Source organism: Vipera ursinii, assembly GCF_947247035.1.
Source record: "Vipera ursinii genome assembly, chromosome: 6".
Taxonomy (NCBI): Eukaryota; Metazoa; Chordata; class Lepidosauria; order Squamata; family Viperidae; genus Vipera; species Vipera ursinii.
In genome coordinates, this window is record NC_139515.1 from 7,635,293 (window position 1) to 7,660,142 (window position 24,850).

Genomic DNA, 24,850 nt, shown 5'->3' on the forward strand with positions numbered 1-24,850 from the left:
CTTCTCTGCCTGTTCATCATCTCCTCCTATTCTATCTCTGGTTTATCTTCTCCCTCTCTTTCTCCTACTCCTGTTTTTATCCCTCCTTCTCTTCTTCTCCTGTTTACCTTCTCCTTCGCCTCTTTCTCCAATTTATCTTCCTCTCTTCCTCTTATTCCTCTCCCTGTTTATCTCCTCCTTCTCTTCTTCTCCTGTTTACCTTCTCCTTCGCCTCTTTCTCCAATTTATCTTCCTCTCTTCCTCTTATTCCTCTCCCTGTTTATCTCCTCCTTCTCTTCTTCTCCTGTTTACCTTCTCCTTCGCCTCTTTCTCCAATTTATCTTCCTCTCTTCCTCTTATTCCTCTCCCTGTTTATCTCCTCCTTCTCTTCTTCTCCTGTTTACCTTCTCCTTCCTCTCTTTCTCCAATTTATCTTCCTCTCTTCCTCTTATTCCTCTCCCTGTTTATCTCCTCCTTCTCTTCTTCTCCTGTTTACCTTCTCCTTCCTCTTTCTCCAATTTATCTTCCTCTCTTCCTCTTATTCCTCTCCCTGTTTATCTCCTCCTTCTCTTCTTCTCCTGTTTACCTTCTCCTTCCTCTTTCTCCAATTTATCTTCCTCTCTTTCTCTTATTCCTCTCCCTGTTTATCTCCTCCTTCTCTTCTTCTCCTGTGTCTCTTTCTCCAATTTATCTTCCCCCTCTCTTTCTCTTACTCCCCTCCCTGTTTATTCCTCCTTCTCTCTCCCCTTCTCCTGTCTATCTTCTCTTTCTTCTCCTTTTTATCTTTTCTTTCTTCTTCTCCTCCTCCTCCGGTTTCTCTTCCCTTTCACTTTGTCTTTCTCCTCCTCCTCCTCCTCCTGTTGATCTCCTCCTCCTCCTCCTCCTCCTTTTTTTTCTTTCCCGGTTTACCTTCTCCTTCTCCTGTTTTTAATCTCCTCCTCCTTTCCCACCGCGCAGGCGGCGCTCGCAGAGATCTACCCCCACCGGGGCTCCACGGAGAGAGAGAGAGACGCTCCATCCTCCCACGGCCACCCGCAATTCCCCAACGAAGACCCCAGCCGGGCCGCTGCAGGAACCAGCCGGGCAGAGCGCCGGGCTAGCAGAGAGGGCCATTCCCCCCCGTGCGCAAAAGGCTCGCCCGCCCCTGCGCAAAGCCCGGAAAAGCAGCATCGGCGGCGGCCGCGCGCGTGGGCGTCCCCGGGGGCGCGCTTGGCAAGGGGTGGGTGGGCTGCGCGGCTTCTGGCTGGGCGAGCGGAGCAGCCGCGGGGGCTCCACGCGCGGGGAGGTTGTGCGGGTGGCCCTCCCTTGCCTCGTTTTCCTTGGGAGAAGCGGCCGAGCTTTGGGTACCATGCTGCTGCTTCTGCCCGGCTGGGTGCTTCTCTGGGCGCTGCTGGGCGCGGGCGAAGGGGCGCAGGAGACCCCCGCAGGTGAGGCCGGCCGGGCGGGGCGCTCCCCCACCCGGGAATAAAGACAGGGGTGGGGATGGGATGGGGTGGGGTGGGGGGAAGAGAGAAAGCCGGGGTTGGCCCTGCGCAAAGGCGCAGCGCGGATCTCCAGTCGCCTCGCCTTGTTGCGCGCCTTGGCTTTGGGAGGGGTCCCCTTCCACCCCCACCACCCCACAAGCACTTGGGGTCTTGGAGAACGATCTGGGGTGGGGGGTGGGGAGAGCAGGGAAGGATTTGTCTTTGAAAGACCACCTCGGTTTCTGATTCAGCTTCCCCCGAATTTGGGAGGGGGTCGGATAAAGAGGGATCTAATCAGGGATTTCCCTGGGGAAGCCCAGGAACGGTCGTGGGGGGGGAGGGGGAGGGAAAGAAGAGGTCAGTCATTGCAACAAGGAGGGATCGTTGTTGCGGTGCCCAAAAATCTTGTTTGGTAGTAGATTATGCAACAGGTCTCGAAGGAATGCAAAGAGCCGGCTGGGGGTACAAAAAAACAACAACAACAAAAAACTGATGTCAGCGCTTGGATAATAAGTAACGTTTGTGTGTCTGTGCCTGGGTTTATATGTTTTTTTGTCTATCCGACAAAGAGAATGTCTGTAGCTCAGGGTTGAAATGAGAGGTCCTTGGCGCTCTCTGAACTTGGCTGTTTTCTTGCAGGCATTTCACGACCCAACTAGGTAACCTCATCAGTGCTAGAAGGGAGAGGAGGGGGAGATAAACAGGATCCCCACTTGCTCAGAGATTTGAACTGTGGGGTCCTTGGCGCCCTCTGAGCTTGGTTGTTTTCCTGCAGACGTTTCATGACCCAACTAGGTAACCTCATCAGTGCTAGAAGGGAGAGGAGAGGGAGATAAACAGGATCCCCACTTGCTCAGAGACTTGAACTGTGGGGTCCTTGGCGCCCTCTGAGCTTGGTTGTTTTCCTGCAGACGTTTCACGACCCAACTAGGTAACCTCATCAGTGCTAGAAGGGAGAGGAGATAAACAGGATCCCCACTTGCTCAGAGATTTGAACTGTGGGGTCCTTGGCGCCCTCTGAGCTTGGTTGTTTTCCTGCAGACGTTTCACGACCCAACTAGGTAACCTCATCAGTGCTAGAAGGGAGAGGAGATAAACAGGATCCCCACTTGCTCAGAGACTTGAACTGTGGGGTCCTTGGCGCCCTCTGAGCTTGGTTGTTTTCCTGCAGACGTTTCACGACCCAACTAGGTAACGTCATCAGTGCTAGTTTGGGTAATTTATTTATTTTATTTATTTTATTACATTTATATATCGCCCTTTCCCGAAGGACTCAGGGCGGTTTACAGGGTGATTAAAAAACCAAGATACAAAAGTTAAAAACAAATTTTTAAAAAATTATATTCGTCCCTGCATAAATAAAACCCCAGTTAAAATTAAGATTAATTAATGAAATATGTGCAAGAAAACAACCAAGCTCAGAGAGCACAAAGGACCCCTCATAGTTTTTTTCCCCCCCTCTCTCTGCTTTTCACCTTGATGCCTTCAGTTTTAGGAGACAAATGTTGAACTAGACATCAAAAAGCTTGTGGGTTGATTTGGGGCTCAGTCGTGCTTTCAATCTATCCGCCTGGGCTTAAGGGGGAATCTGTTCTGAGGTTAACATGAGTAAGTGTGGATCTAACTCAATTAATTAAATGTTGCGGGTTGTCAACAGAGGCCCGGCTAGCCAGTGTTGCAGGTTGAAATAGGACTGGCTACTTTGTGGTTTGGAAGGTCTTGCAAAAGGAGGCAGAGTGTACAAGTGAAGACAGGCTGCGAATAAACTTAAAAACATTTCATCACTGCTGATATAGGAGAGTGTGTGTGGGGGGGGAGAAATAAAATAAAACGCCTTCCGCTACAAGACTGAGCAGAAAAACTTGTGTTGGATGTTGGGTGAGTCATTGTTAAAATGACAAAGCCCTGAAGGCTGGAAAATATGCTGGACCAAGATGCAGGCAATGAGTGGGGTCTGCCTTCCCAAATGAAGTTGCTTCCAGAGGAAACGAAGCAGTCATGGGAATTGTAGGCCATGAAAGAACTGATCATGTGTCCTTGTGTTATAGTCATGGGTTTTGCTAACAATGAAGCTTGTTCTTTGCTTTCTCAGCAAATGAACAAGTGCATTCTTCTTGCGGAGGGAGTCTGAGGGCTAAGCATGAGATGTTCCTTAGCCCCACAATTTAATTATCTTTTCCAATTAGTTCTGCCAATCTTCCTCGTTTTCCTTGCCGAGTTGCACAAAGGTTCAGCTTGTGGGACGTTGCGGTGCTGTGAAAAACCAGAGGAACAGGCAAAGTACAAGAAGAGCCGGTCTAAGAGATATAAGAATATTCTTCATTGTCCAAGTGTGATTGGAAGCACGAGAAATTTATCTCCGGGGCAGAAGCTCTTTATGGAGATTTTCAGTTATCCAGGCCATGATTGTCAAGGTGTTTTTTCACGAGGCAACTGGACTCTCTTGTTTTTCTTTGAAGACGTTTTGCTTCTCATCCGAGAAGCTTCTTCAGCTCTGACGGGATGGTGGGGAAATGGAAGGATTTATACTCCTTGCAGAAAGCTGGTCATTTGCATTCTTTTAGAGAGGTGTTGAGGCCACCTGGAGGTTTATCGGTGTCCTCAGGGTCACCTGAGTGGGGCAAATGGGTGTGGACGAAAACATCCTGCATCCAAGAAGCCCACACACCCACTTGCACTCCTCAAATGACCCTGAGGACACAGGTAAAGCTCCAAGTGGCCTCAACGACTCTCTAAAAGAATGCCAGTGTCCAGCTGTCTGCAAGGAATATAAATCCTTCCATTCCCCACCATCCCATCAGAGCTGAAGAAGCTTCTTGGATGAGAAGCGAAATGTCTTCAAAGAAAAGACGAAGTCCAGTTGCCTCCAGAAAAAGTACCTTTGGAACAAGCTCTCAGCATCAGCCAAAATCCATTTCAAGTAATCAAAATTGACTTGTTATTATGAAAAAAAAACCAACCCCACCATCCACAGTTGGACAGTATCTTTATTAGGGCCGAGCAAAGTATCTTTAAAGACATTAAGGCCAAACTGAATCAATCCCATTTTGACTTAGCCAGCTGTGTGAATCGAAGTATTGGCTACAGGTGGTCTTTGACTTATGACCACAATTGAGCCCAAAATTTCTGTTGCTAAGCGAGACGGCTGTTAAGTTTTGCCCCATTTTACAAACTTTCTTGCTTCAGTTGTTAAGTGAATCGCCATATTTGTTAAGTTAGGAACACAGTTGCTAAGTGAGGTTTTGCCCCATTTTACGACCTTTCTTGCCACAGCTGTTAAGTGAATCACGCCGTTGTGAAGTTTGTAACGGGGTTGTTAAGTGAATCTGGCTTCCCCCATGGAAGGTTGCAAAAGGGGATCACACGAACCTGGGACACTGTGACCATTGTAAGTAGGAGTCAGTTGCCAAGCTTCTGAATTTTGATCAGGTGACCCTGGGGATGCTGCAACGGTCGTAAATGTGAACAATGGCCATAGGTCCCTTTTTCAGTGCTGTTGAAACAGTCACTAAATGAACTGTTGTAAGTTGAGGACTGCCTGTACAGTTAATGGCAGTGTTGTTGTTGTTGTTGTTAGCTGCGAGGTCGTGTCCGACCCATCGTGACCCCATGGACAACGTTCCTCCAGGCCTTCCTGTCCTCTACCATCTTCTGGAGTACCTTTAAGCTCACGCCTGCTGCTTCAGTGACTCCATCCAGCCACCTCATTCTCTGTCGTCCCCTTCTTCTCTTGCCCTCCACCTTTCCCAGCATGAGGCTCTTCTCCAGTGAGTCCTTCCTTCTCATTAGGTGGCCAAAGTATTTGAGTTTCAGCTTCAGGATCTGGCCTTCTAAAGAGCAGTCAGGGTTGATCTCCTCTAGGACTGACCGGTTTGATCGCCTTGCAGTCCAAGGGACTCGCAGGAGTCTTCTCCAGCACCAGAGTTCAAAGGCCTCCATTCTTTGGCGCTCAGCCTTTCTTATGGTCCAGCTTTCACAGCCATACATTGCAACTGGGAAGACCACGGCCTTGACTATACGCACTTTTGTTGTTGTTTTGGCCTATTGACCTGGATTGCGTTCAGTGTATAAGCATTTCCCTTCTGTACGTACCCTCTTTTTGCACAACCACTGTAGTGCATAGCGTACTTAATGCCAGTCTGCTCACCCAGCCAAAGATGCAATACAGGTAGAATACAGGTAATCCTCGACTTACAACAGTTCATTTAATGACCGAAGTGACAAGGGCAGTGAGAAAAGCGACTTGCGACCGTTTTTCACGCTGACGACCCTTGCAACATCCCCACAGTCACATGATCAAAATTCATACGCTTGGCAAGCAGTTCATACTTAGGACGGTCGCGCTGTCCCAGGGTCACGTGATCTCCTTTTGCGACCTTCCGACAAGCAAAGTCATTGGGGGAAGCCAGATTCACTTAACAACCGGGTTGCTAACTTAACAATTGCAATGTTTCATTTAACAGCAGTGGCAAGAAAAGCCACAAAAGGGGGCCAAAACTCACTTAGCAAATGTTTCATTTAGCCACGTAAATGTTGAGCTCCGTTGTGGTCGTAAGTCGAGGACTGCCTGTATTTAGCTTAAGGCACAAACCTACACTTGAGCATGTGAGTGAGTTTTGTTTTTTTCTCCTTGTGACCACCAGTAGCATGCAGGCTATTTCCTTCTGCTTTGATTTCTCACAATCTCCAGTCTGTTTAATACAGGCTATGGTTTACACTAGGATGCTTTCAGACCCTGCTTATCATCAGTGTAATTAAATTTAGCTGGGCAGTTAATCAGAGACAGAAGAAACGTTCTCATTTTTTGCTCCAAATTGGGACAGCAGGAGGATGGGCAAGTTAGTTCAGAAACTCAAGGATCTCCGTGGCTCACTCCGAGTCTGTGTACTTTGTAGGTCTTGTGTAAACAGGACCTAAATCAGCTGTCCACACAATTTGACCTGTGGCACCGTCAAATTGCGTGTCTGTGTTTGCGCCATCCAAGAAAACCAAATTGTATTATTAAGGTAATTTTCCCCCCCCCCTTAAAGTCCTGATTGCAAGAATGCTGCAATCTCTGTTACTGTGCTGAATAAATTGTGGATGTGGATATCCAGTCAGAAGCTTCTCTCTCTGTTAAAAGTCTGGTGCAGGACGCTTAGTTTCTTAACTGGTTGCCTAAGGACCGGGTGTCGTTATGTTACACGACTTGAAGAAGAGTTGGAAGGTTAAAAGAGTTTGTGGATTTGAATATCTAGTGGAAGGACAGCGCACAGGGGTAGGCAACCTTGGCTCTTGAAATTCTTTTAATTCTTTTTTCCACCCTGTCAAACGTGTTATCCAAGCAGTTTTCCTCTCCCTTCTTAATCAAAGATACAATCCTAGAGACAACGAATACAAATGGCCCTTTTTTTTTTAAAGAAAGCTGTAGAAAAAAACCCCACTTTGTCCACGATGGTGCCGAGCCTCCTTGAGCCAAGACAGAGTTTTTAATTTTGATTTGGAGGAACAGACTCTCCCTCGCCCGAATTCAGTGCTTATACGTTGCGAGGCTAAGTCAGTTGCCTGGAAAAAAGATGAACTTGGGATTTTGATAATCCAAACGGACCTGCTAGGTTTCTGGGCTTCAGATGGCTTTCTACCTAAGAAAAAGTCATTTTTAATATCACAAATTCCTAACTTGTTTCCAGAGATAAGCAAGCGCCTTCATTACTTTCCTTAGCGGCAGGCCAGAGGCTTAAGCGTTGAACTGCAAATTAAGCGTTGAACTGGAGAGGCTAGTGCTTTACTTTTTAATTTGTTCACTATTTAAATTTGTTTGCCGTCATCTAGCTTTGACGTGGTCTCCACCCTCCGTAAATTGTTCACTTTACTTCAGTCAGGGTCCAAAAAAGATTGTGGTTATATGGAGTCTAGACGACTTGGGCTGAACTTAAGTTGCAAAATTAATAATCAAAACCTATATTTGGTTTTACATATTATAACCGCAGCAAGAATAAGTTATGCGCAATGCTGGAAGAATGAACGAATACTTTTAGAAGAAGAAGTAATAAAAAAGATACTGGAATGCGCGGAGATGGACAGATTAACTATGAGGCTGAAAGATAAAGAAGAAACAGAATACTACCAAAGCTGGAATTTATTCTACAAATGGCTAGAAGAGAGAACCAAAGAGTAGGACTTGATTATGTATTAGCATTTTATGAACCCAGATCACATGCTGTTTGAAAAACTAACATATGTACGTAGAGAAGGAAAAAAAAAAACAATAAAAAGCTTATAAATTAAGTTGCAATCCGTCCTCAGGAGCCTGTTTTCCCTTTTTTGCAGCAGGCCTTCTCCTCGAGTTGTCCTTGGGGAAGTTCAGGAATTTCTTGTTGAATGAAAGTGTCCCAGCTGAAGCTGTCCTGAAGAACATCGCCGGCAACGTGACCGTCATCCTCTTTCAGATCCACGCCCACCAGCAAAATGTGACCGTTTCCTTCGACAAGGTATTGCAAGACCCATTTTCCAACAGTCATTTAGAACAGAGGTCCCCAACCTTTGGGGCACCGGTCCTTTCCACGGACCGGAGAGTGCGTGGTTTTGTGTGCTGCCTGCATCCCGCGGATGGGGCTTTGCTTGTTTGTGCAGACCGGTTGCTGGCATGCCATGGCCCGGTACCGGTCCACACACCGGGGGTTGGAGACCCCTGATGTAGACACAGAAATGTTCATATTCTCAGCAGAAAAGCACTGTGATGGGTTTAAAAAAAAATAATTGGTTTCCAGTGATGCAAGTTCTTCATGTCAATAGCCGGTTCTTAGTCTGAGCACATGAGAGCATTGTTTTTCTCTGCTCTGGGTATCATACTAATATCTGGTCCGCTTGTATTTGGAATGACCCATTAGAATGGTTGTCAAAATTAGTAAGATTCCATGCAGGGGGTCCCTAGTGGGTTGTGCTGAGTTGTGTGTTGATTTCTCCCTGAAGCTGAAAGAATGAAAAGAGTGAATCCAACAGAAGAGAAGATTTGTAGTTCAGGATTCAACTGTGGGGTCCTGGGGGCTCTCTGAACTTGGTGGATTCCTTGCAGACGTTTCATTATAGGCAACATTATAGGCAACATCATCAGTGCTATAAGGGAGGAAGATTGCAAGGAGGAGGAGGAGGAGGAGGAGGAGGAGGAGGAGGAGGAGGAGAAGCTAAAGAAGAAGCAGAAGCAGAAGCTTAAGCAGCAGCAGCAGCAGCAACAGAAGAAGAAGAAGAAGAAGAAGAAGAAGAAGAAGAAGAAGAAGAAGAAGAAGAAGAAGAAGAGAAGAAGAAACTTAAGAAGCAGAAGCTGAAGAAGAAGCTTAAGCAGAAGCAGCAGCAGCAGCAGAAGAAGAAGAAGAAGAAGAACAAGAAGAACAAGAAGAAGAAGAAGCTGAAGAAGAAGAAGCTTAAGCAGAAGCAGCAGAAGAAGCTTAAGAAGAAGAAGAAAAAGAAGAAGAAAAAGAAGAAGCTTAAGAAAAAGAAGAAACTTAGGAAGCAGAAGCTGAAGAAGAAGAAGCTGAACTACTACTACTACTACTACTACTACTACTACTACTACTACTACTACTGTGGGTCCTTAGTGCTATCTGAACTTTGTTGCTTTCTTGCAGACATTTCATTCCCCAACTACGTGTCATCATCAGGGCTAGAAAGGAGTGGGGTTAGCTCAAGTGGTTTACCCTGCCAGTGTAGGTGAGAATGTGGTTTACTAAATTAAATATCCTTATTAAATATTAAGCATAGTTAACACAGAATAAATCACTAATTATTATCAGCTATAATAAATTAGATCAGTGTCCATAATTTAATTTCCCGTGAAATAGAAATAGAAATTCTGCACTATATGTTGAGAAGGTCAAATTTAGGGTGGGTTATAAATTCCTATATTAAATTACAACCCAGCAATGGTTTCCAGTTGCATTGAATTCTACATCAAATTTACTTTTTGGAGGTGAGGTTATTCTGGACCCTAAAGTATATTCCTGCAAGTTGACTAGCCATTCTTTACTACTATTTTTAATTAGAATTGTTTATTCAGTTTATAAGCTGCCTAGGAAGTAGGGTTACCTTGAAAAGTGGGCTATTAACAAGATAACAACAGAAGAAAATTGAATGAAAATATTTGTTTCTAGAAATGCACAATAATTTATTTCAATTCTCAGGAACCTTTTCCTAGCAATTCAGGAACTGGAATAGACAAAGGATTAATTTCGGTGCTTCGACCTGAACAAACTGTTTGCACCTGGTATTTGCAAGCTGCGGGTTCGAATCAGGTGTTGAGCACAGCGGTTTCTTTACCATACACCGAAAAAGGTAAGTTTGGTCTTACTGAGGTTCAAACTAAATGGAATATTGCTTCATCTATCTATCTATCTATCTGTCTGTCTGTCTATCTATCTATCTATCTATCTATCTATCTATCTATCTATCTATCTATCTATCTATCTATCTATCATCACTAAATGAATTGTAAGTGAAGGATTGCTTGCCTATAGCTGTCCAACTGACAGCTATATACATCTGTATACACAGCTGCATATTATATTTCAGCCTGGGCTGAATACAACTCAGTTGTATTATTATCTTATTACCAAAGATTATCAAAGATAATATATTGTTATCAAAAGCAGTGGAAAAAATGTTTCATTTTCAAGATCTGGCATACTCCTTCCTTACTCCTGTTGTTTGATTCCCCCCCCCCCCGCCTTTTTTTTTTATTCTGCCTAGATCCAATACCTGGTGGATGCAACTTGGAATTTGATTTGGAAACGGACCCCAACCTTTATCTAGAATATAACCCGGCTGCGACACACATTAAATTTGCTCCGGCAAATCTGGGGTACGCAAGGTAGGTACAGTTGGCTGTTGTTCTTAGGTGAAATAAATAAGAGTTCAGAGCAAAATTGTGGGTGATGGTTGAGGTCCATCTTAAGACATGGTACCGTGTTTCCCCTAAAGTAAGGCCTACACCAACAATACGCCCTAGCTTGATTTTGGGGGGTGGGCCTAATATAAGCCCAATGCCAAAAATAAGCCCTAGTTTTGGGGCGAGACACACGGCTAAAAATCAAGCTAGGGTGGGGGTGTGGAGCTGCCCCACCCGCCCCACACCCACTTTCCTTGCAGCCAGGCCTCTCCTTGCTGGCCCACTTCTTCTTATGAGGGCTCTTCTGCAGCCAGGCCTGCATTTCTCAGTCCCAGGGCTTTCTAGAAGGCCTCTGCAGTCAAGAACCGAGCTATGGGTTCAATCCATAGCTCGGTTCTGCAAGATCTCAGCAGCCGAGCATCAAGCTATGGATTGAATCTATAGCTCGGTACTCGGCTGCTTAGGCCTTCTGGAAAGGCCTGACTGCAAAATGCAGGCCCGAATGCAGCTGCAGAACTTTGGCCCCAGAAGAAGTGGACCGGCTGGGTGGGGCTGTCGGTGCCAAAGGTTAGGTAAGGCCTACCCCGAAAATTAGACCAGGTGCCTCTTTTGGAGGCAAAAAAATAATTAAATTAAGACCCAGTTCTTCAAAAATGTAGTAAGGAAACAGAATTTGGATAACTGGAAGTAAGCTATCTTAAAAGGGTAGGGCTATCACCAAGAAAGAGCCTAATGCTGGGAAAGGTTGAGGGCAATAGAAGAAAGGGACGAAAGAGAATGAGGTGGCTGGATGGAGTCACTGAAGCAGTAGGTGTGAGCTTAAATGGACTCCAGAAGATGGTAGAGGACAGGAAGGCCTGGAGGAACGTTGTCCATAGGGTCGCGATGGGTCGGACACAACTTCACAGTTAACAACAACAACAATCACCAAGAAGGCTTAACTCTGGGGGTAGATCTATATATCTTTAAATATTTACATAAATGTTCACACAGTTCAAAGTTAGAAGAAGTTTAAAAAAGAAATTGTAATTTGGCTGAGGTTTGGTGGCTGTTTCTCAGATGAAATCCCATAGTAACAGAATAACAGAGTTGGAAGGGACCTTGGAGGTCTTCTAGTCCAACCCCCTGCCCAAACAGGAAATCCTATACCATTTTGGACAAATGGTTGTCCAATATCTTCTTAAAATCCTCCAGTGATAGAGTACCCACAACTTCTGGAGACAAGTCGTTCCACCGGTTAATTGTTCTCACTGCCAGGAAATTTCTCCTTAATTCCAGGTTGCTTCTCTCCTTGATTAGTTTCCATCCATTGTTTCTTGTCCTGCCTTCAGGTGCTTTGGAGAACAGGTTGACACCCCCCCCCTTCTTTGTGGCAGCCGCACACCTAGTTCTTCTTTGCATTAAACTAGACATAATTCATTTCCTACAACTGTTCTTCCTATGTTTTAGCTTCCAGTCCCTTAATCATCAGCAAGCTGTTGCTGTTCTCAGCACTTCTTCTCCAAATATTACAAGATTTGTCACCATTAAACCAGAAAGAGTCATTATTTCCCAGTTAATTTCACTATGCTTGTAGCATCAACATGCAACTTAATTACACAAGGCGTAGCAACAGCTTACAGATCAATTATCCAAGGTGTAAACCTGTGGGTTTTTCAAGTGTGGCTGAATTACACTTCTCAGCATTTTTGGGGCTTGGATCTGCTACTTGAAGTTGCTTGCATTTGTATTACAACATGGTTAAAATTGTCCCTCAAATTGAGGTAACACATGATAACTCATAGACGCATATATTCATGTAATGTTTTGCAGTGCTTCTGAAATGGTTTGCCATTGTCTTTTTCTGGGATTTTTTTTTTACCATTTCATCCATGCCAGTGGTATTTTCTCATAATCTCTGGTCCAAGTTCTAACCAGGTTTCAGTCGGATAAGTATTTGGAGGTCAAGGGAAGTCAGGTAGTTGCCATCACCTGCTGACATGCTCTTGAGATCCATAAGTTTCTTTTTCTGTTTGAAATTATTCTTTTAAGTGATTGGGTGGGGAGGAACAAAAGATCTTAAACACTCTGGAGGCACGGCACGAAGGCGTGGTTCCCATCTAAACCTACTCTAATTTCCTTCTATTATCCAGAGGCTCAAACCCACCATCATGTGATTCAGGAGCAAGTCTGGCTTCCAGGTGGAGGCTCTATTATGATGTCTATCAGTATTTTCTTCCTGAGAACGACTTATCTGAAGCCACATTTGTGAGTCACATGAAAAGAATGTCTGAAGTTCAAAGTATCCAGGGTCATGGATCTAAAGTAAGTCAACGCTGTTTTTCATTGCAGATGGAGTGGTGTTTTGGGTACTCTGGCATATAACTAACTTAAAATGCAGAACAGCCCTCTTGGAAACTTGAATGGTTTTCTTCCAGTGGAAATCTTTAGGTCTGTGTGTCAGGATAGATAGATAGATAGATAGATAGATAGATAGATAGATAGATAGATAGATAGATAGAGATAGATAGACAGACAGACAGACAGACAGACAGATAGATAAGATAGATAGATAGATGGAGAGATAGATGGAGAGATAGAGATGGATAGATAGATAGAGAGATGGATAGATGGATAGATAGATAGATAGATGATAGATAGATAGATAGGATAGATGGAGAGAGAGAGAGAGAGAGAGATATGAGATCTGTGACTCGATTTTTTTCCTTTACACACCATCTATTTTTTATGTCCACACAGATGATGACCTTAACTAGCCAAGATAGAACTGAGCTGTACTTCTCTTCGCTTCCTGGGCAAGGCGTGATCTACAATGTCATTGTGAGAGATCCTAAGTGGAACACTTCAGCTGCATATGTGCCTGTTCACACATATGCCTGTAGCTTCTCTGCCTTGGTGAATAACTGCTACACCTTTAGTAAGTCAACGGAGCACCCATGGTTGTGTAGAGGCATCCACAGGTGGCCAATAATGTCAGAATGGCAGCCGCCACCACCATGACGTGAAAACCCTTCTTTTTTGCATGTCTTTTGATGAAAGTTTAAAGTGGGTTAGGGTTTTCAGCCATGGGCAACGCCGTTGTAATGCCAAACGGTCACTAACAAATGATTGAGGACGGCCTGTAACCTCCATAGTTTAACATCCATCGTTATATTTTGAGAATAGCGCTGAGAAGAAAAGAATTATCAGAGGAATAAACCAGAGGACTTATCAAGAGGCCGTTAGAAGTTGTGTTGGATGAGTTTTATTAAACTTCCCTTAAAATATCAGGAAGACATCCTTGAACTTAATAAAAGCCAGTAATTATGGAGGATGATAGAGCTAAACTTAGGTAGATTTCTTAGGCAGTATTGCACATTGGTTGTGGTAAAAATAGTCAAGATGTCAGCCACAATGGTGTAACAGAAGTTCTATATATATAAAAAACAGCCGGAGCTTAGGCCACATAATCACAATCACCATTCCAATGTTTTGACCATATTGGATTTAACAACATGGGGTCATTTGTTTCTCCAAGTGGTCTGATAACTCTAGAAAAAAGAATTTAAAGGGGTGGCAATTTTAGGACCTGTGGACTTACTTCAACTCCCAGAATTCTTCAGCCAGCCATCCTGGCTAGGGAATTTTGGGAGGTTTTTTTTATTTTATTTATTTTATTTTAATTCCATTTATATCCCGCCCTTCTCCGAAGACTCAGGGCGGCTTACAAGCTTAGCAGTAGCCTTCATTCTATGTATACGCCTGCTTATTAGGGCTTTCACACACACCCCCCCCCAAGCGGCATTATTACAAAGTCAGCTTAATTGCCCCCAACAACCTGGGTCCTCATTTTACCTACCTCGGAAGGATGGAAGGCTGAGTCAACCTTGAGCCTGGTGGGACTCGAACCTGCACTAATTGCAGGCAGCTGGTGTTACTTAAGGAGGCATTAGCCCACTGCTCCACCAAGGCTCTTTTTGAAGTTGAAGTCCACAAGTCTTAAAATGGCCAAGGTTGGACACCCCTTCATTTAATCCTTCTAGAACCCACCCTCTGGAGAGTCTTCCTCTAGCTAAGGAGGTGAAGCCATATTTGTTGATGAGAGAACCCAATAATAAACCATAGCTTAATCCTAATTCTCTTCTCTATTTATAGGAAGGTTGTCCACTAAAATATTTTTCACCACATTGGCTCTTCTTGGTCTCTTCATCTGTTTCCTTGGACACAGATTCTGGAAAACAGGTACTTTTCAGGAGGCGTGTTTGATTCTGGGGTAGACCTTTCCAAATCAGGGTTGATCTTGCCAGGTGTTAATCCTATGGAATCGTTGGATTGATAAGAAGTCTAGGATCTGGAGTCTAGTTTATTGTTTTGAAGAATATATATATATATATATATAGCACACACTTCTCAATTTAATCCAGAAAAAACACGTCATTATTGTCATGGAGAGAAGATCCTTTTCCAATGGGATTAAGAAGTCTATGGTCCGTCAAATGTTGGAGACCCAGTTCCATCCAGCTTGACCAAGATTGTCAGTCTATCCAGTGAGATAGACATAAAGAGATATAAGATGTCAGTGCCACGCCTTGTGCATTGTGAACTTGTGTGGGCTTTTATATCTGTAGAGTGAGACCTTCTCAAGATACCCCCTGGTTAGTGTCCATTTTTGGCATTCCTGTTTTCTAAGGGTGTCGCCTCCTGTCTTTTGCTCGGGAACCGTGTTTTGCCACCGCTCACTGTGTGGGTTTAACTGTTTAATCGTCCTTTCATCTCCTGTTCAATTCTGAGCCGTTTACAACTGAGAACCAATACAATGTACATCTGTAAAAAAAGATCTAAATATAAAAGCATAATAAAAATATAAAAATATAAGAGCAAAGGGCACTTAACGATTTGGGGGGAAAGCCGAGCAAAGCCGGGAGATGCAACTGTTGTGATGAGGGAGCAAAAAAAAAGCAAACGCTTTTTTGAGAAGGGAACAGGAGGACCTTTTAAAAAGATTTTTTTTTAAAAAAAATATTAATTTAAAAAGTTTTAAAACTAAATTTCGGGCTCAATTGCTCTCATAAGTTGAAGACACTGTACCTGTATATCCTGGAGAAAGAGAGAGAAAAAAGACTTGTTTTATTTTTATTTTTTTTTTAATTTTTATTTTTCTCCCCCTCGCCCTTAGGTTTATTCTTTAGCGGCTTTATCTTCACGGCTTTCTTTTTCTACATTGTCATTACAAAAACAACTGCTCTCAGCTATGATGGTGAGTTGAAATTTGATCGGAAGGCGAATCTACGTGTCCCAGGATAATGTTGCAGGATCCCATCTGGGTCGGTCACCTGGAACAAACATTTTGTCTTCTGAGCTTTCGGATGTACTGGAGTCCATCTTGAGGTAAGTTTTCTCTACTGGAATATGTGCTTTGGGCTATTCTCTGTGTGATGTTTATATTGTGCCTGTCCTGTAAATGGCTTTTTAGGTGTGGATTGAGGTGTGGATTAACACACCAAGGACTTAATATCCAGCCATCAACACCCCAATCAACATTTAAAAAGCCATACACAAGAGGCACCACATAAATACAACACACAGAACAAAGCACGCATCCTTCTAGAGAGAAATTCCCTCAGGATGGGCTCCAGCCGGAATCTTAAAAGCTCGGAAGATGAAACCTCTGGTCCCAGTGACCGAACCAGATTGGATCCTGAAATTTTACATGGTTATATTTGTGCCTTGCAAAAGCTGTTGGAGGCTCCACATTGGAACAGAGATTGGTGTTTCACGAGCGAGGGTGGACTTGAACCAGATTCACCCCAATTCTGAGGTGACATTTCTCATTCCTTCAGCCAAATTAAGCAACCACTGATGTGAGAGAAGGGGGAAGAGGCTGGGAAACACACAGAAGGAAAAATTGATATAAGCAATCAAGAGGTAGTAGGTTGGTACTTTTGCATATAAATTGCAACTCAGCCTACAAAGGGAAGACATGTTTCGGATTCTTCAGTGGTGAATTTGCTGGTAGATGGGAAATTTCTCTTTGAAGATTCTCTATTTACTCAAAAATTAGCCCGAACGATGCCTTATATCAGGGGTGTCAAAGTCAATTTCATTGAGGGCCGCATCAGCATTGCAGTTGCCCTCAGGGGGCCGGGTGGGTGTGGCCTGGGTGGGCGTGGCCTACTGGGAGTGCATGGCTAGAGTGCGTATGGCCTACTGGGTGGGTGTGGCCAGCTCTACATCGTTCGCATCAAGGGTGCCTATGGGGGCCTGGGCAGGAGTGGGACAGATCTGAGGGTCTCTGGCAGGAGGAGGGTCTCTGGGCCAGGGCCAAGGCAGTGGGGGGCCGTTCCTTCACTGTTTCCAGGATGGCTTTGCGGGCCACATGAAACCATTTCGCGGGCCGGATCCAGCCCCCGGGCCTTGTGTTTGACATGTCTGCCTTATATTAAAGTCCCAGGTTCTCTGCAATTACTCAATAGTGTCAAAGATCAGTTGGAGCTTGATTTGCTGTTCTCGTCAGTGCTTAATATACTTGCTCTCATAATGGGACTGTAGAACTATGGGGGTGAGGAAAGCTGGCTGGATGTATAATAAATGATAAATTTACATGCTTTACTTTTCAACAAAAAAGGGACGTGGTGGCTCAGTGGGTTAGGACGCTGAGCTTGTCGATCAGAAGGTCGGCAGTTTGGCGGGTCGAATCCCGAGTGCCGCGTAACAGAGTGAGCGCCTGTTACTCGTCCCAGCTTCTGCCAACCTAGCAGTTCGAAAGCACGTAAAAATGCAAGTAGAAAAATAGGGACCACTACGGTGGGAAGGTAACAGCGTTCTGTGCGCCTTTGGCGTTTAGTCATGCTGGCCACATGACCACGGAGACGTCCTCGGACAAGCGCTGGCTCTTTGTCTTTGAAACGGAGATGAGCAGCGGCCCCTAGAGTCAGAAACGACTAGCACGCATGTGTGAGGGAACCTTTACCTTACCTTACTTTTCAACATTTCAAAGCATGTCTCAGTTCTATTGAGGGACCATCTCTTTCTGCAGTAATGACATTACAAATAGCCTTGGAATGGATAACCTTTGCATAGCGTTGTGTCCATAAGGACCACTGCACTCTAGAAAGTTTGCAGAGAAGAGCAACAAAGATGATTAGGGGACTGGAGGCTGAAACATATGAAGGACAGTTGCAAGAATTGAGTATGTCTAGTCTAGTGAAAAGAAGGATGAGGGGTGACATGATAACAGTCTTCCAATACTTGAGGGGCTGCCACAAGGAAGAGAGAGTCAACCTATTCTCCAAAGTCCCAAAGGGATCTTTGGGATAACCATGACCTAGAGCAGGGGTCTTCAAACTCGGCCCTTTTATGACTCATGGACTTCAACTCCCAGAATTCCTCAGCCAGCGTACCTGGCTGAGGAATTCTGGGAGTTGAAGTCCATGAGTCATAAAAGGGCCGAGTTTGAAGACCCCTGATCCTAGAGAATCTCCATAGACTTCTATTCTCCAGAACTTGAAGGTAAGACAAAAAGCAACGGATGGAAACTAATCAAGGAGAGGACTAACTTAGAACTAAGGGGGAATTTCCTGACAGTGAGAACAACAGCTTGCCTCCAGAAGTTGTGGGTGCTCCATCACTGAAGATTTTAAAGAAAATCTTTTAAAATATTTTAAAAGAAGGGATTGGGCAGCCATTTGTCTGAAATGGTATAGGGTCTCCGGCTTGATCAGGGGCTTGGACTAGAAGACCTCCAAGGTCCCTTCCAGCTCTATTCTATTCTTCGATATTCAACCATGGTTTCTGTAAGATTTTAGAGATGTTACTGTATGGACATCAACTCTCAGAATTCTCCACCAGCATGGTCATTGCTAATAACTGTGGAAATTCAAATCCACAGCATGGCTTCTCATGGGGAGTCTGGTTACTAAAGTCAAGCTCATGTCAGTTTTTGAAGAACCAGGATAGGTCTGCTTCCCTTGTGGTGAAAATGAGCGAATATCTTAAAAGTAAATAATGAGTAATCTTGCAAAGACGAGGTATAGTGTAATACTTATTCCTACCGCTTTAATCTTTCTTCTCTTCTCCTCCTTCATCCCATCCCTTTGTTTTTCCAGTCAATCTTGGTCTTGCTGCAACAGCCGGTATCAATGGAGGCCTCCTCTTAGTAGGAATTTGGTGGCTATTTGGTCTTGTGATCCCATGTATGCTAATTGTAGGAGTAGTGCTGGGGTTTCTTGTGTCTTCTTCATTTTTCTTCACTCCAATAGGTAAGCAACAGAAGCGTTTCCATCATACTCACTTCAATTTCAACATCTAAGAAGCATTTTTTATTGAGAAACAAATTGCCAAGGCATCCATATAACAATAGTGGCCCGTGAACGGACCTCATGCTTTAAAAAAAAACTTGCATTTTTTAAAAAGTTCTATTTATAATGGTAGTAGTTAAACACTTGTATAGAACATATACAGTTACACAAATGTGTGGTTTGTTTTTTAAACGAACTAGTTATAACATAGAATAAGCTAAAAGAAAATGGAAGAAGAACTAGTTGTAACCTAGAATAGGTTAAATGAAAATGGAAGAAGAACTAGTGATAACCTAGAATAGGCTAGAAGAAAATGGAAGAACTAGTTATAACCTACAATAGGCTAGAAGAAAATGGAAGAAGAACTAGTTATAATCTAGAATAGGCTAAAAGAAAATGGAAGAACTGGTTATAACCTAAAATAGGCTAAAAGAAAATGGAAGAAGAACTAGTTATAATCTAGAATAGGCTAGAAGAAAATGGAAGAACTCGTTATAACCTAGAATAGGCTAGAAGAAAATGGAAGAAGTAGTAGTTATAATCTAGAATAGGCTAAAAGAAAATGGAAGAACTAGTTATAACCTAAAATAGGCTAGAAGAAAATGGAAGAAGAACTAGTTATAATCTAGAATAGGCTAAAAGAAAATGGAAGAACTGGTTATAACCTAAAATAGGCTAAAAGAAAATGGAAGAACTAGTTATAACCTAAAATAGGCTAAAAGAAAATGGAAGAAGGACTAGTTATAATCTAGAATAGGCTAGAAGAAAATGGAAGAACTTGTTATAACCTAGAATAGGCTAGAAGAAAATGGAAGAACTTGTTATAACCTAGAATAGGCTAGAAGAAAATGGAAGAAGTAGTTATAATCTAGAATAGGCTAAAAGAAAATGGAAGAACTCGTTATAACCTAGAATAAGCTAAAAGAAAATGGAAGAACTAGTTATAATCTAGAATAAGCTAAAAGAAAATGGAAGAACTAGTTATAATCTAGAATAGGCTAAAAGAAAATGGAAGAACTAGTTATAACCTAGAATAAGCTAAAAGAAAATGGAAGAACTAGTTTTAACCTAGAATAGGCTAGAAGAAAATGGAAGAACTAGTTATAACCTAGAATAGGCTAGAAGCAAATGGAAGAAGAACTAGTTATAATCTAGAATAGGCTAAAAGAAAATGGAAGAACTAGTTATAACCTAGAATAGGCTAAAAAGAAAACTGGCCTATTACAGGTAGTCCTCAATTTACAACAGTTCATTTAGTGATCGTTCAAAGTTACAATGGCATTGAAAAAAGTGAGTTATGACCCATTTTCATAACTTTGCAGCATCCCCATGATCATGTGATCAAAATCCAGTTGCTTGGCCACTGGTTCATATTTATGACAATCGCAGTGTCCTGGGGTCATGTAATCCCCTTCTGTGACCTTCTGACAAGCAAAGTCAGTGGGGAAACCCGATTCATTTAACGACCGTGATGCTAACGGCAGTGATTCACTTAACAACTGTGGAAAGAAAAGTCATCAAATGGGGCAAAGCTCCCTTGACAAATGTCTCACTGAGCAACAGAAATTTGGGGCTCAATTGTGATCGTAAGTCGAGGACTGCCTGTATCGTTGTTATTTGATTTTTGTACATAAATGGTGCATTCAAAATAAGATGAAATAGTTTACTCTTATGTATTATATATCATTTTCCAGGCTTGCAAATTTGAATTGCTTTACACTCGGTGTGGCACCGAAAAAGTAACTTACAAGTGGTCCTCGCACTTATGACCGTTGCAGCATCCCCACAGTCATGTGATCAAAATTTGGACACTTGGCAAACTGACATGTATTTATGACAATTGCAGCATCCCCATGATCACGTGATCACTATTTTGAGACCTTCCCAGCCGGCTTTCCAACAAGCAAAATCCAGGGGGAAAGCCGGATTCTCTTAACGACCGCAACGATTTGCTTAGCTATGTTAAAAAGATTGTAAAATTGGGCGTGAGTCATTTAACAATCCCTTTGCTTAGCGATGGAAATTCTGCCAAAATCTCCACTCCTGAGTCACTTTTTAAGTACAAGTCAACTGTCCCTGAAGCAAAATTACGAAATTTCTCACACACACACACACACACACACACACACGAGTCTTTTCTTTAGGGAGGAAACTTCCTAGGTTGATCTTCCTGTTAGAATTTGACAAAGTGGCAGTTGTGGACAGAGGCAAGAAGCTGTGTTACAATTCTGTGTTTTATTGTTCCAGGAGACTACAACGTCTTTCAAGACGATGCTGTTTACTGGCTCACTTTCTGTTGTGTCGCCTTGGTGATTCCAGTAATTTTTGTCTGCTGCCCCAGAGTTGTAAGTATTTCTTGCAGTTGAACATGAATGCCAATGTTCCTGGGCTGGGAGGTGAATCAGATGCCACAACTGAATTATCTTCAGCAAACTTCGGCCTTGTGAATTACAACTCTGATTTAACTTCTCATAAAAAGGCCGTCATCCAGGAAGGCTATATTCAAGATGTGAGGATGGCTGAGGTTGGTCTATTGTTATGTCCCCAATGGGGAAACATCTCTCTCTCTCTCTCTCTCTCTGAGATATATGAGAGACCCACCAAATTACAGGTAGTCCTCAACTTACAACAGTTCATTTAGTGACTGTTCAAAGTTACAGCGGCACTGGAAAAAGTGACATGACCATTTTTCACATTTACAACCGTTGCAGCACACCAGTACCTACTTTGAATGGCTTTCCTTCCATAGAGTACTGTCACCAATCCTAAAGGCATTGTATGTTCTTCCTCTTAGCTCAATATCTTGACATGCGGCTTTGTCGGTTCCTACACAGTAGTGTTGGCTACAGCGTGTTACATCTACACCAGCCTCTCTTACATTGGCATAGATTTACTCTGGAGGATTCTGAACGAAGACTTCAGGAGAGCTTACACCAGTGTGCCCTTCCAACCTAATGGTAAGTTTTGAGATAGACTTATATACCGCTTCACAGCCCTTTACAGCCCTTCACAGAGTTGGCATGTTGCCCCCAACAATCTGGCTCCTCATTTTACTGATCTCGGAAGGATGGAAGGCTGAGTCAACCTTGAGCCAGTCAGGATGGAACTGCAGGCAGCTAGCTGGCAGTCAGCAGAAGTAGCCTGCAGTACTGCATTCTAACCACTGCGCCACCAGAGGTGAGTGAAATTGGGTGCTTGGTGGGTCAGACTCACCAATAAGAGCATCTGCAGCAAGTCTATGGCACCTCTTTCTCTAAAAACATTTTCAAGACCATGGAGGACCAATGGAAGTTGAAGGGAAATAATGGATGCAGTGAAGATGGACTTAGCTTGAACTGTTTCGAAGTCTACGGAGATTCTCAGTCATCCAGGTCATGGTTGTCTATTTGTCTATTTCAGGGGTCTTCAAACTTGGCCCTTTTATGACTTATGGACTTCAACTTCCAGAATTCCTCAGCCAGGCACGCTGGCTGAGGAATTCTGGGAGTTGAAGTCCACAAGTCCTAAAAGGGCCAAGTTTGAAGACCTCTGGTCTATTTGTTAATTCAGATTTCCTTGAAGCCTTCAAAACAGTTGTCCCAAAGGTGCTTATTTTTCCAAAAGGCAACTGGACTCCCTTTGTTTTTTCTTGAAGACGTTTCGCTTCTCATCCAGAACTGAAAAAGCTTCAGCTGTTTTGAAGGTGTCAAGTAAACCTGAATAAACAAACAGACCTTTGGACATAAAGAAAAGGGGCGGTGGAAACATTCTAACTGTATGGCTTCATCTTGTAGATATTATCCTCCTGGCCGTTTGGACTATGCTAGCAATCGGAGGAATAACCATTCAGTTGCGACGAGAAAGACATGAAGCTCCTTTCCCACCACACCCGTATCGGATATGGAAGCGTGAGAGAGAGCGCAGGGTCACCAACATCTTGGATCCTAGCCATCACGTCCCTCCCTTGAGAGAGAGGATCCATAATCAGCTGTCCCAGATCAAGGACCTCTTTCAGAAAGAGCAGACGGCAGGCGAAAGAACACCGCTACTCTTATAAACTGATTTACGGATGGAAAGACTTGAGAAGCGTGGATGGACACCTTTGGGATGGGGCACGGACGCCAAGGACTTTCTCGGTGGCCTTTTCCACGTCTGCCGAACTGGAGAAGAATCCACAGTTGGCCAAGAACCAGGGGTAGGCAACCTTGGCTCTTTTACGACTCCTGGACTTCAACTCCCAGAATTCCTGAGCCAACCATGCAGGCTCTGGAATTCTGGGAGTTGATGTCCACGAGTCGTAAAAGAGCCAAGGTTGCCTACCCCTATCCAAGACAAATCTACTCGTATTTGTTTTCAAGCGCCCAGGAATTTTTTGTCTGCAATTTTAATCTTTGATAGAAAAATGTGTAGTTATTGGGGTAGTAGCTGAATACGCGGAGTGTGCAACTTTAAAACCTCGGAGCCCTGAGAGACAGAAAATGGTAATTTCAGATCCATGGACCCTCAACAGTCCAAAAAAGGCATCCCCTTTTAGGGGAAACTTTCCTTCTGGACAGAATGTGCAAAATGTTGTGGGGGGGGATTACTAATTGTGGCCTTTGTATTTTTAGGTACTGAAACAAGTTGAATGATCAGTGCTAGTAAAAGAACAGGTTGAAATTGTCAAGCGGCACTAAAATTTGAATTTTCTTGGACTGTGTTTACTAGCTGTGTGTGACAAACAAACATTTTGACTTTGAAATATGGAAGAGGGGGTGGAATTTCTCAAATACTGTAACAAAACTCTCCATTTTTTAAAAAAAAAAGGCTAGAAAAGTGAATGATTTCTGAAATTGAGAATTTTTTTTAAAGAAAGGACAAGCATGCAATATATCTAATGAGATTTAACAGTAGTTTTCAGATTGGGCTGTTGTTTCTTTAGAATTAATTAGCCCCCCAATATTTTTTTCCCTCTTAATATTTTTATAAGATAAAAAAATAGTATGGAGAAGCATCTTTGACGCTCTGATTGAGAAAATGTAAACAACAAAAAAAAGGGCTAAGTTGTCAATTTATTTCTTACATCGGGCAACTTGCTGTAGAAGGGGCAAGATTGTCTTAAATCATGATTTAATGCTCATTTTCTCATCTCCTGTGGTTTATATTCAACTTTAGGGAACCAAGCTCTTTTCAAATTGAGCATACTTATGTAGGTTAGTTATGCAAATCCAAACCCCAAATTTCTAATTATTTTCCCCTGACTATTCTGAACAGCTATTCAGAGATCATTTCTGCAGTTTTGGAGAACAAGCAATGATCCAGGGCAAGACAACTGTTCGGTTTTAATTTATTACGGAGGAAAAAAAAAACACACATGTAAATGATGTTAGTTATATTCTGAGCCTGCTCAGTCGTGGAAAAGTATTTGAGAAATCCCTTTTTTATTGGGATTTTGTGATGTTTCTAAACTTATGGAACTAAGTTCCTGAATTTTCTGAAGGTATGGAGCCTATTTTCCCCCACCCCTCAGAGCCCCAGGCTTACAGATTTAACGGTAGCCTTTAAATGTTTTTCGCCCTAGTGCAGAGAGGCAGCGTTTATTCATCTCTCTTTTCTGTTTTAAAACTGTTGCGTTGGTTGTTTCTTGGGCTATTCGACTCAGGTTGGAACTTCACATAATTGGGAACGGGAATTGGAAGGTAGTGCCTAAAATGGGTGGAATAGCACAAATTGCGGTGATTTTTCCATCCAGCCAAGAGATATATTTTTTTTTCTCACGTGAGAAAATAGTGCCTAGCCAAACCAGTTTTATATCTCCCGTTTAAGAGAAACGTGATATGCCTTCTATTTTCTTGGTGCAGAAAAGAAGCAATTTATTGCTTTGCTAACTCACCCCTTTGCGTCCACGTATGCTGCAGATAACAGGCTGCAGAAAAGATTGTGTTGTTGCCGTTTCTGGAAAAAACACCCGTAATTTTCAGACCAGATTGTCTTAAGTTGTGTCCCTCTGCTGTTTTACGGTCTGAAACAGTTAAAACGGATGGCAGCAATGGTTGGATGTTTTTGAAGATCTTCTAAAGCCATTCTTGTGCTTGACCTTCAAAAAAAATATAAACCTGAAATAATTTTTAGTGCAAGAAAGATGGGTTAGGAGGCAGTAGATTTGATAAAAGGTGTACAGTTGCAGTTTGTAGTAGCTGTTCATAGGTCAGCTGCATTTTAAGGTTGAAAGAGTGAAGATAACCAACATTGCCTCCAGCAGTTTCATATTGCTGACTACTTTTTAGTGCCGGGATGAATTGTCACATCTGAGG

The 24,850-nt window shown here is 43.1% G+C and overlaps 1 protein-coding gene across 1 annotated transcript; it reads left to right on the top strand.

The window, feature by feature from the left end:
- The first annotated feature begins 1,230 nt into the window (after positions 1-1,230).
- On the top strand, positions 1,231-24,062 carry TM7SF3 (transmembrane 7 superfamily member 3). The gene is made up of 12 exons (XM_083366296.1): positions 1,231-1,406; positions 7,752-7,912; positions 9,599-9,749; positions 10,164-10,284; positions 12,435-12,606; positions 13,042-13,219; positions 14,437-14,523; positions 15,458-15,538; positions 18,387-18,539; positions 20,826-20,923; positions 21,373-21,535; positions 22,352-24,062. The coding sequence occupies exons 1-12, from the start codon at positions 1,328-1,330 to the stop codon at positions 22,612-22,614; spliced, it is 1,707 nt and encodes a 568-aa protein (XP_083222422.1). The 5' UTR covers positions 1,231-1,327; the 3' UTR covers positions 22,615-24,062.
- The last annotated feature ends 788 nt before the right edge of the window (positions 24,063-24,850 follow it).

Coding starts and splice junctions, on each gene's coding strand:
- TM7SF3 (XM_083366296.1), top strand. CDS start 1,328: ATGCTGCTGCTTCTGCCCGGCTGGGTGCTTCTCTGGGCGCTGCTGGGC. Junction 7,913..9,598: donor TGACCGTTTCCTTCGACAAG/GTATTGCAAGAC, acceptor TTCAATTCTCAG/GAACCTTTTCCTAGCAATTC. Junction 14,524..15,457: donor ACACAGATTCTGGAAAACAG/GTACTTTTCAGG, acceptor CCTCGCCCTTAG/GTTTATTCTTTAGCGGCTTT.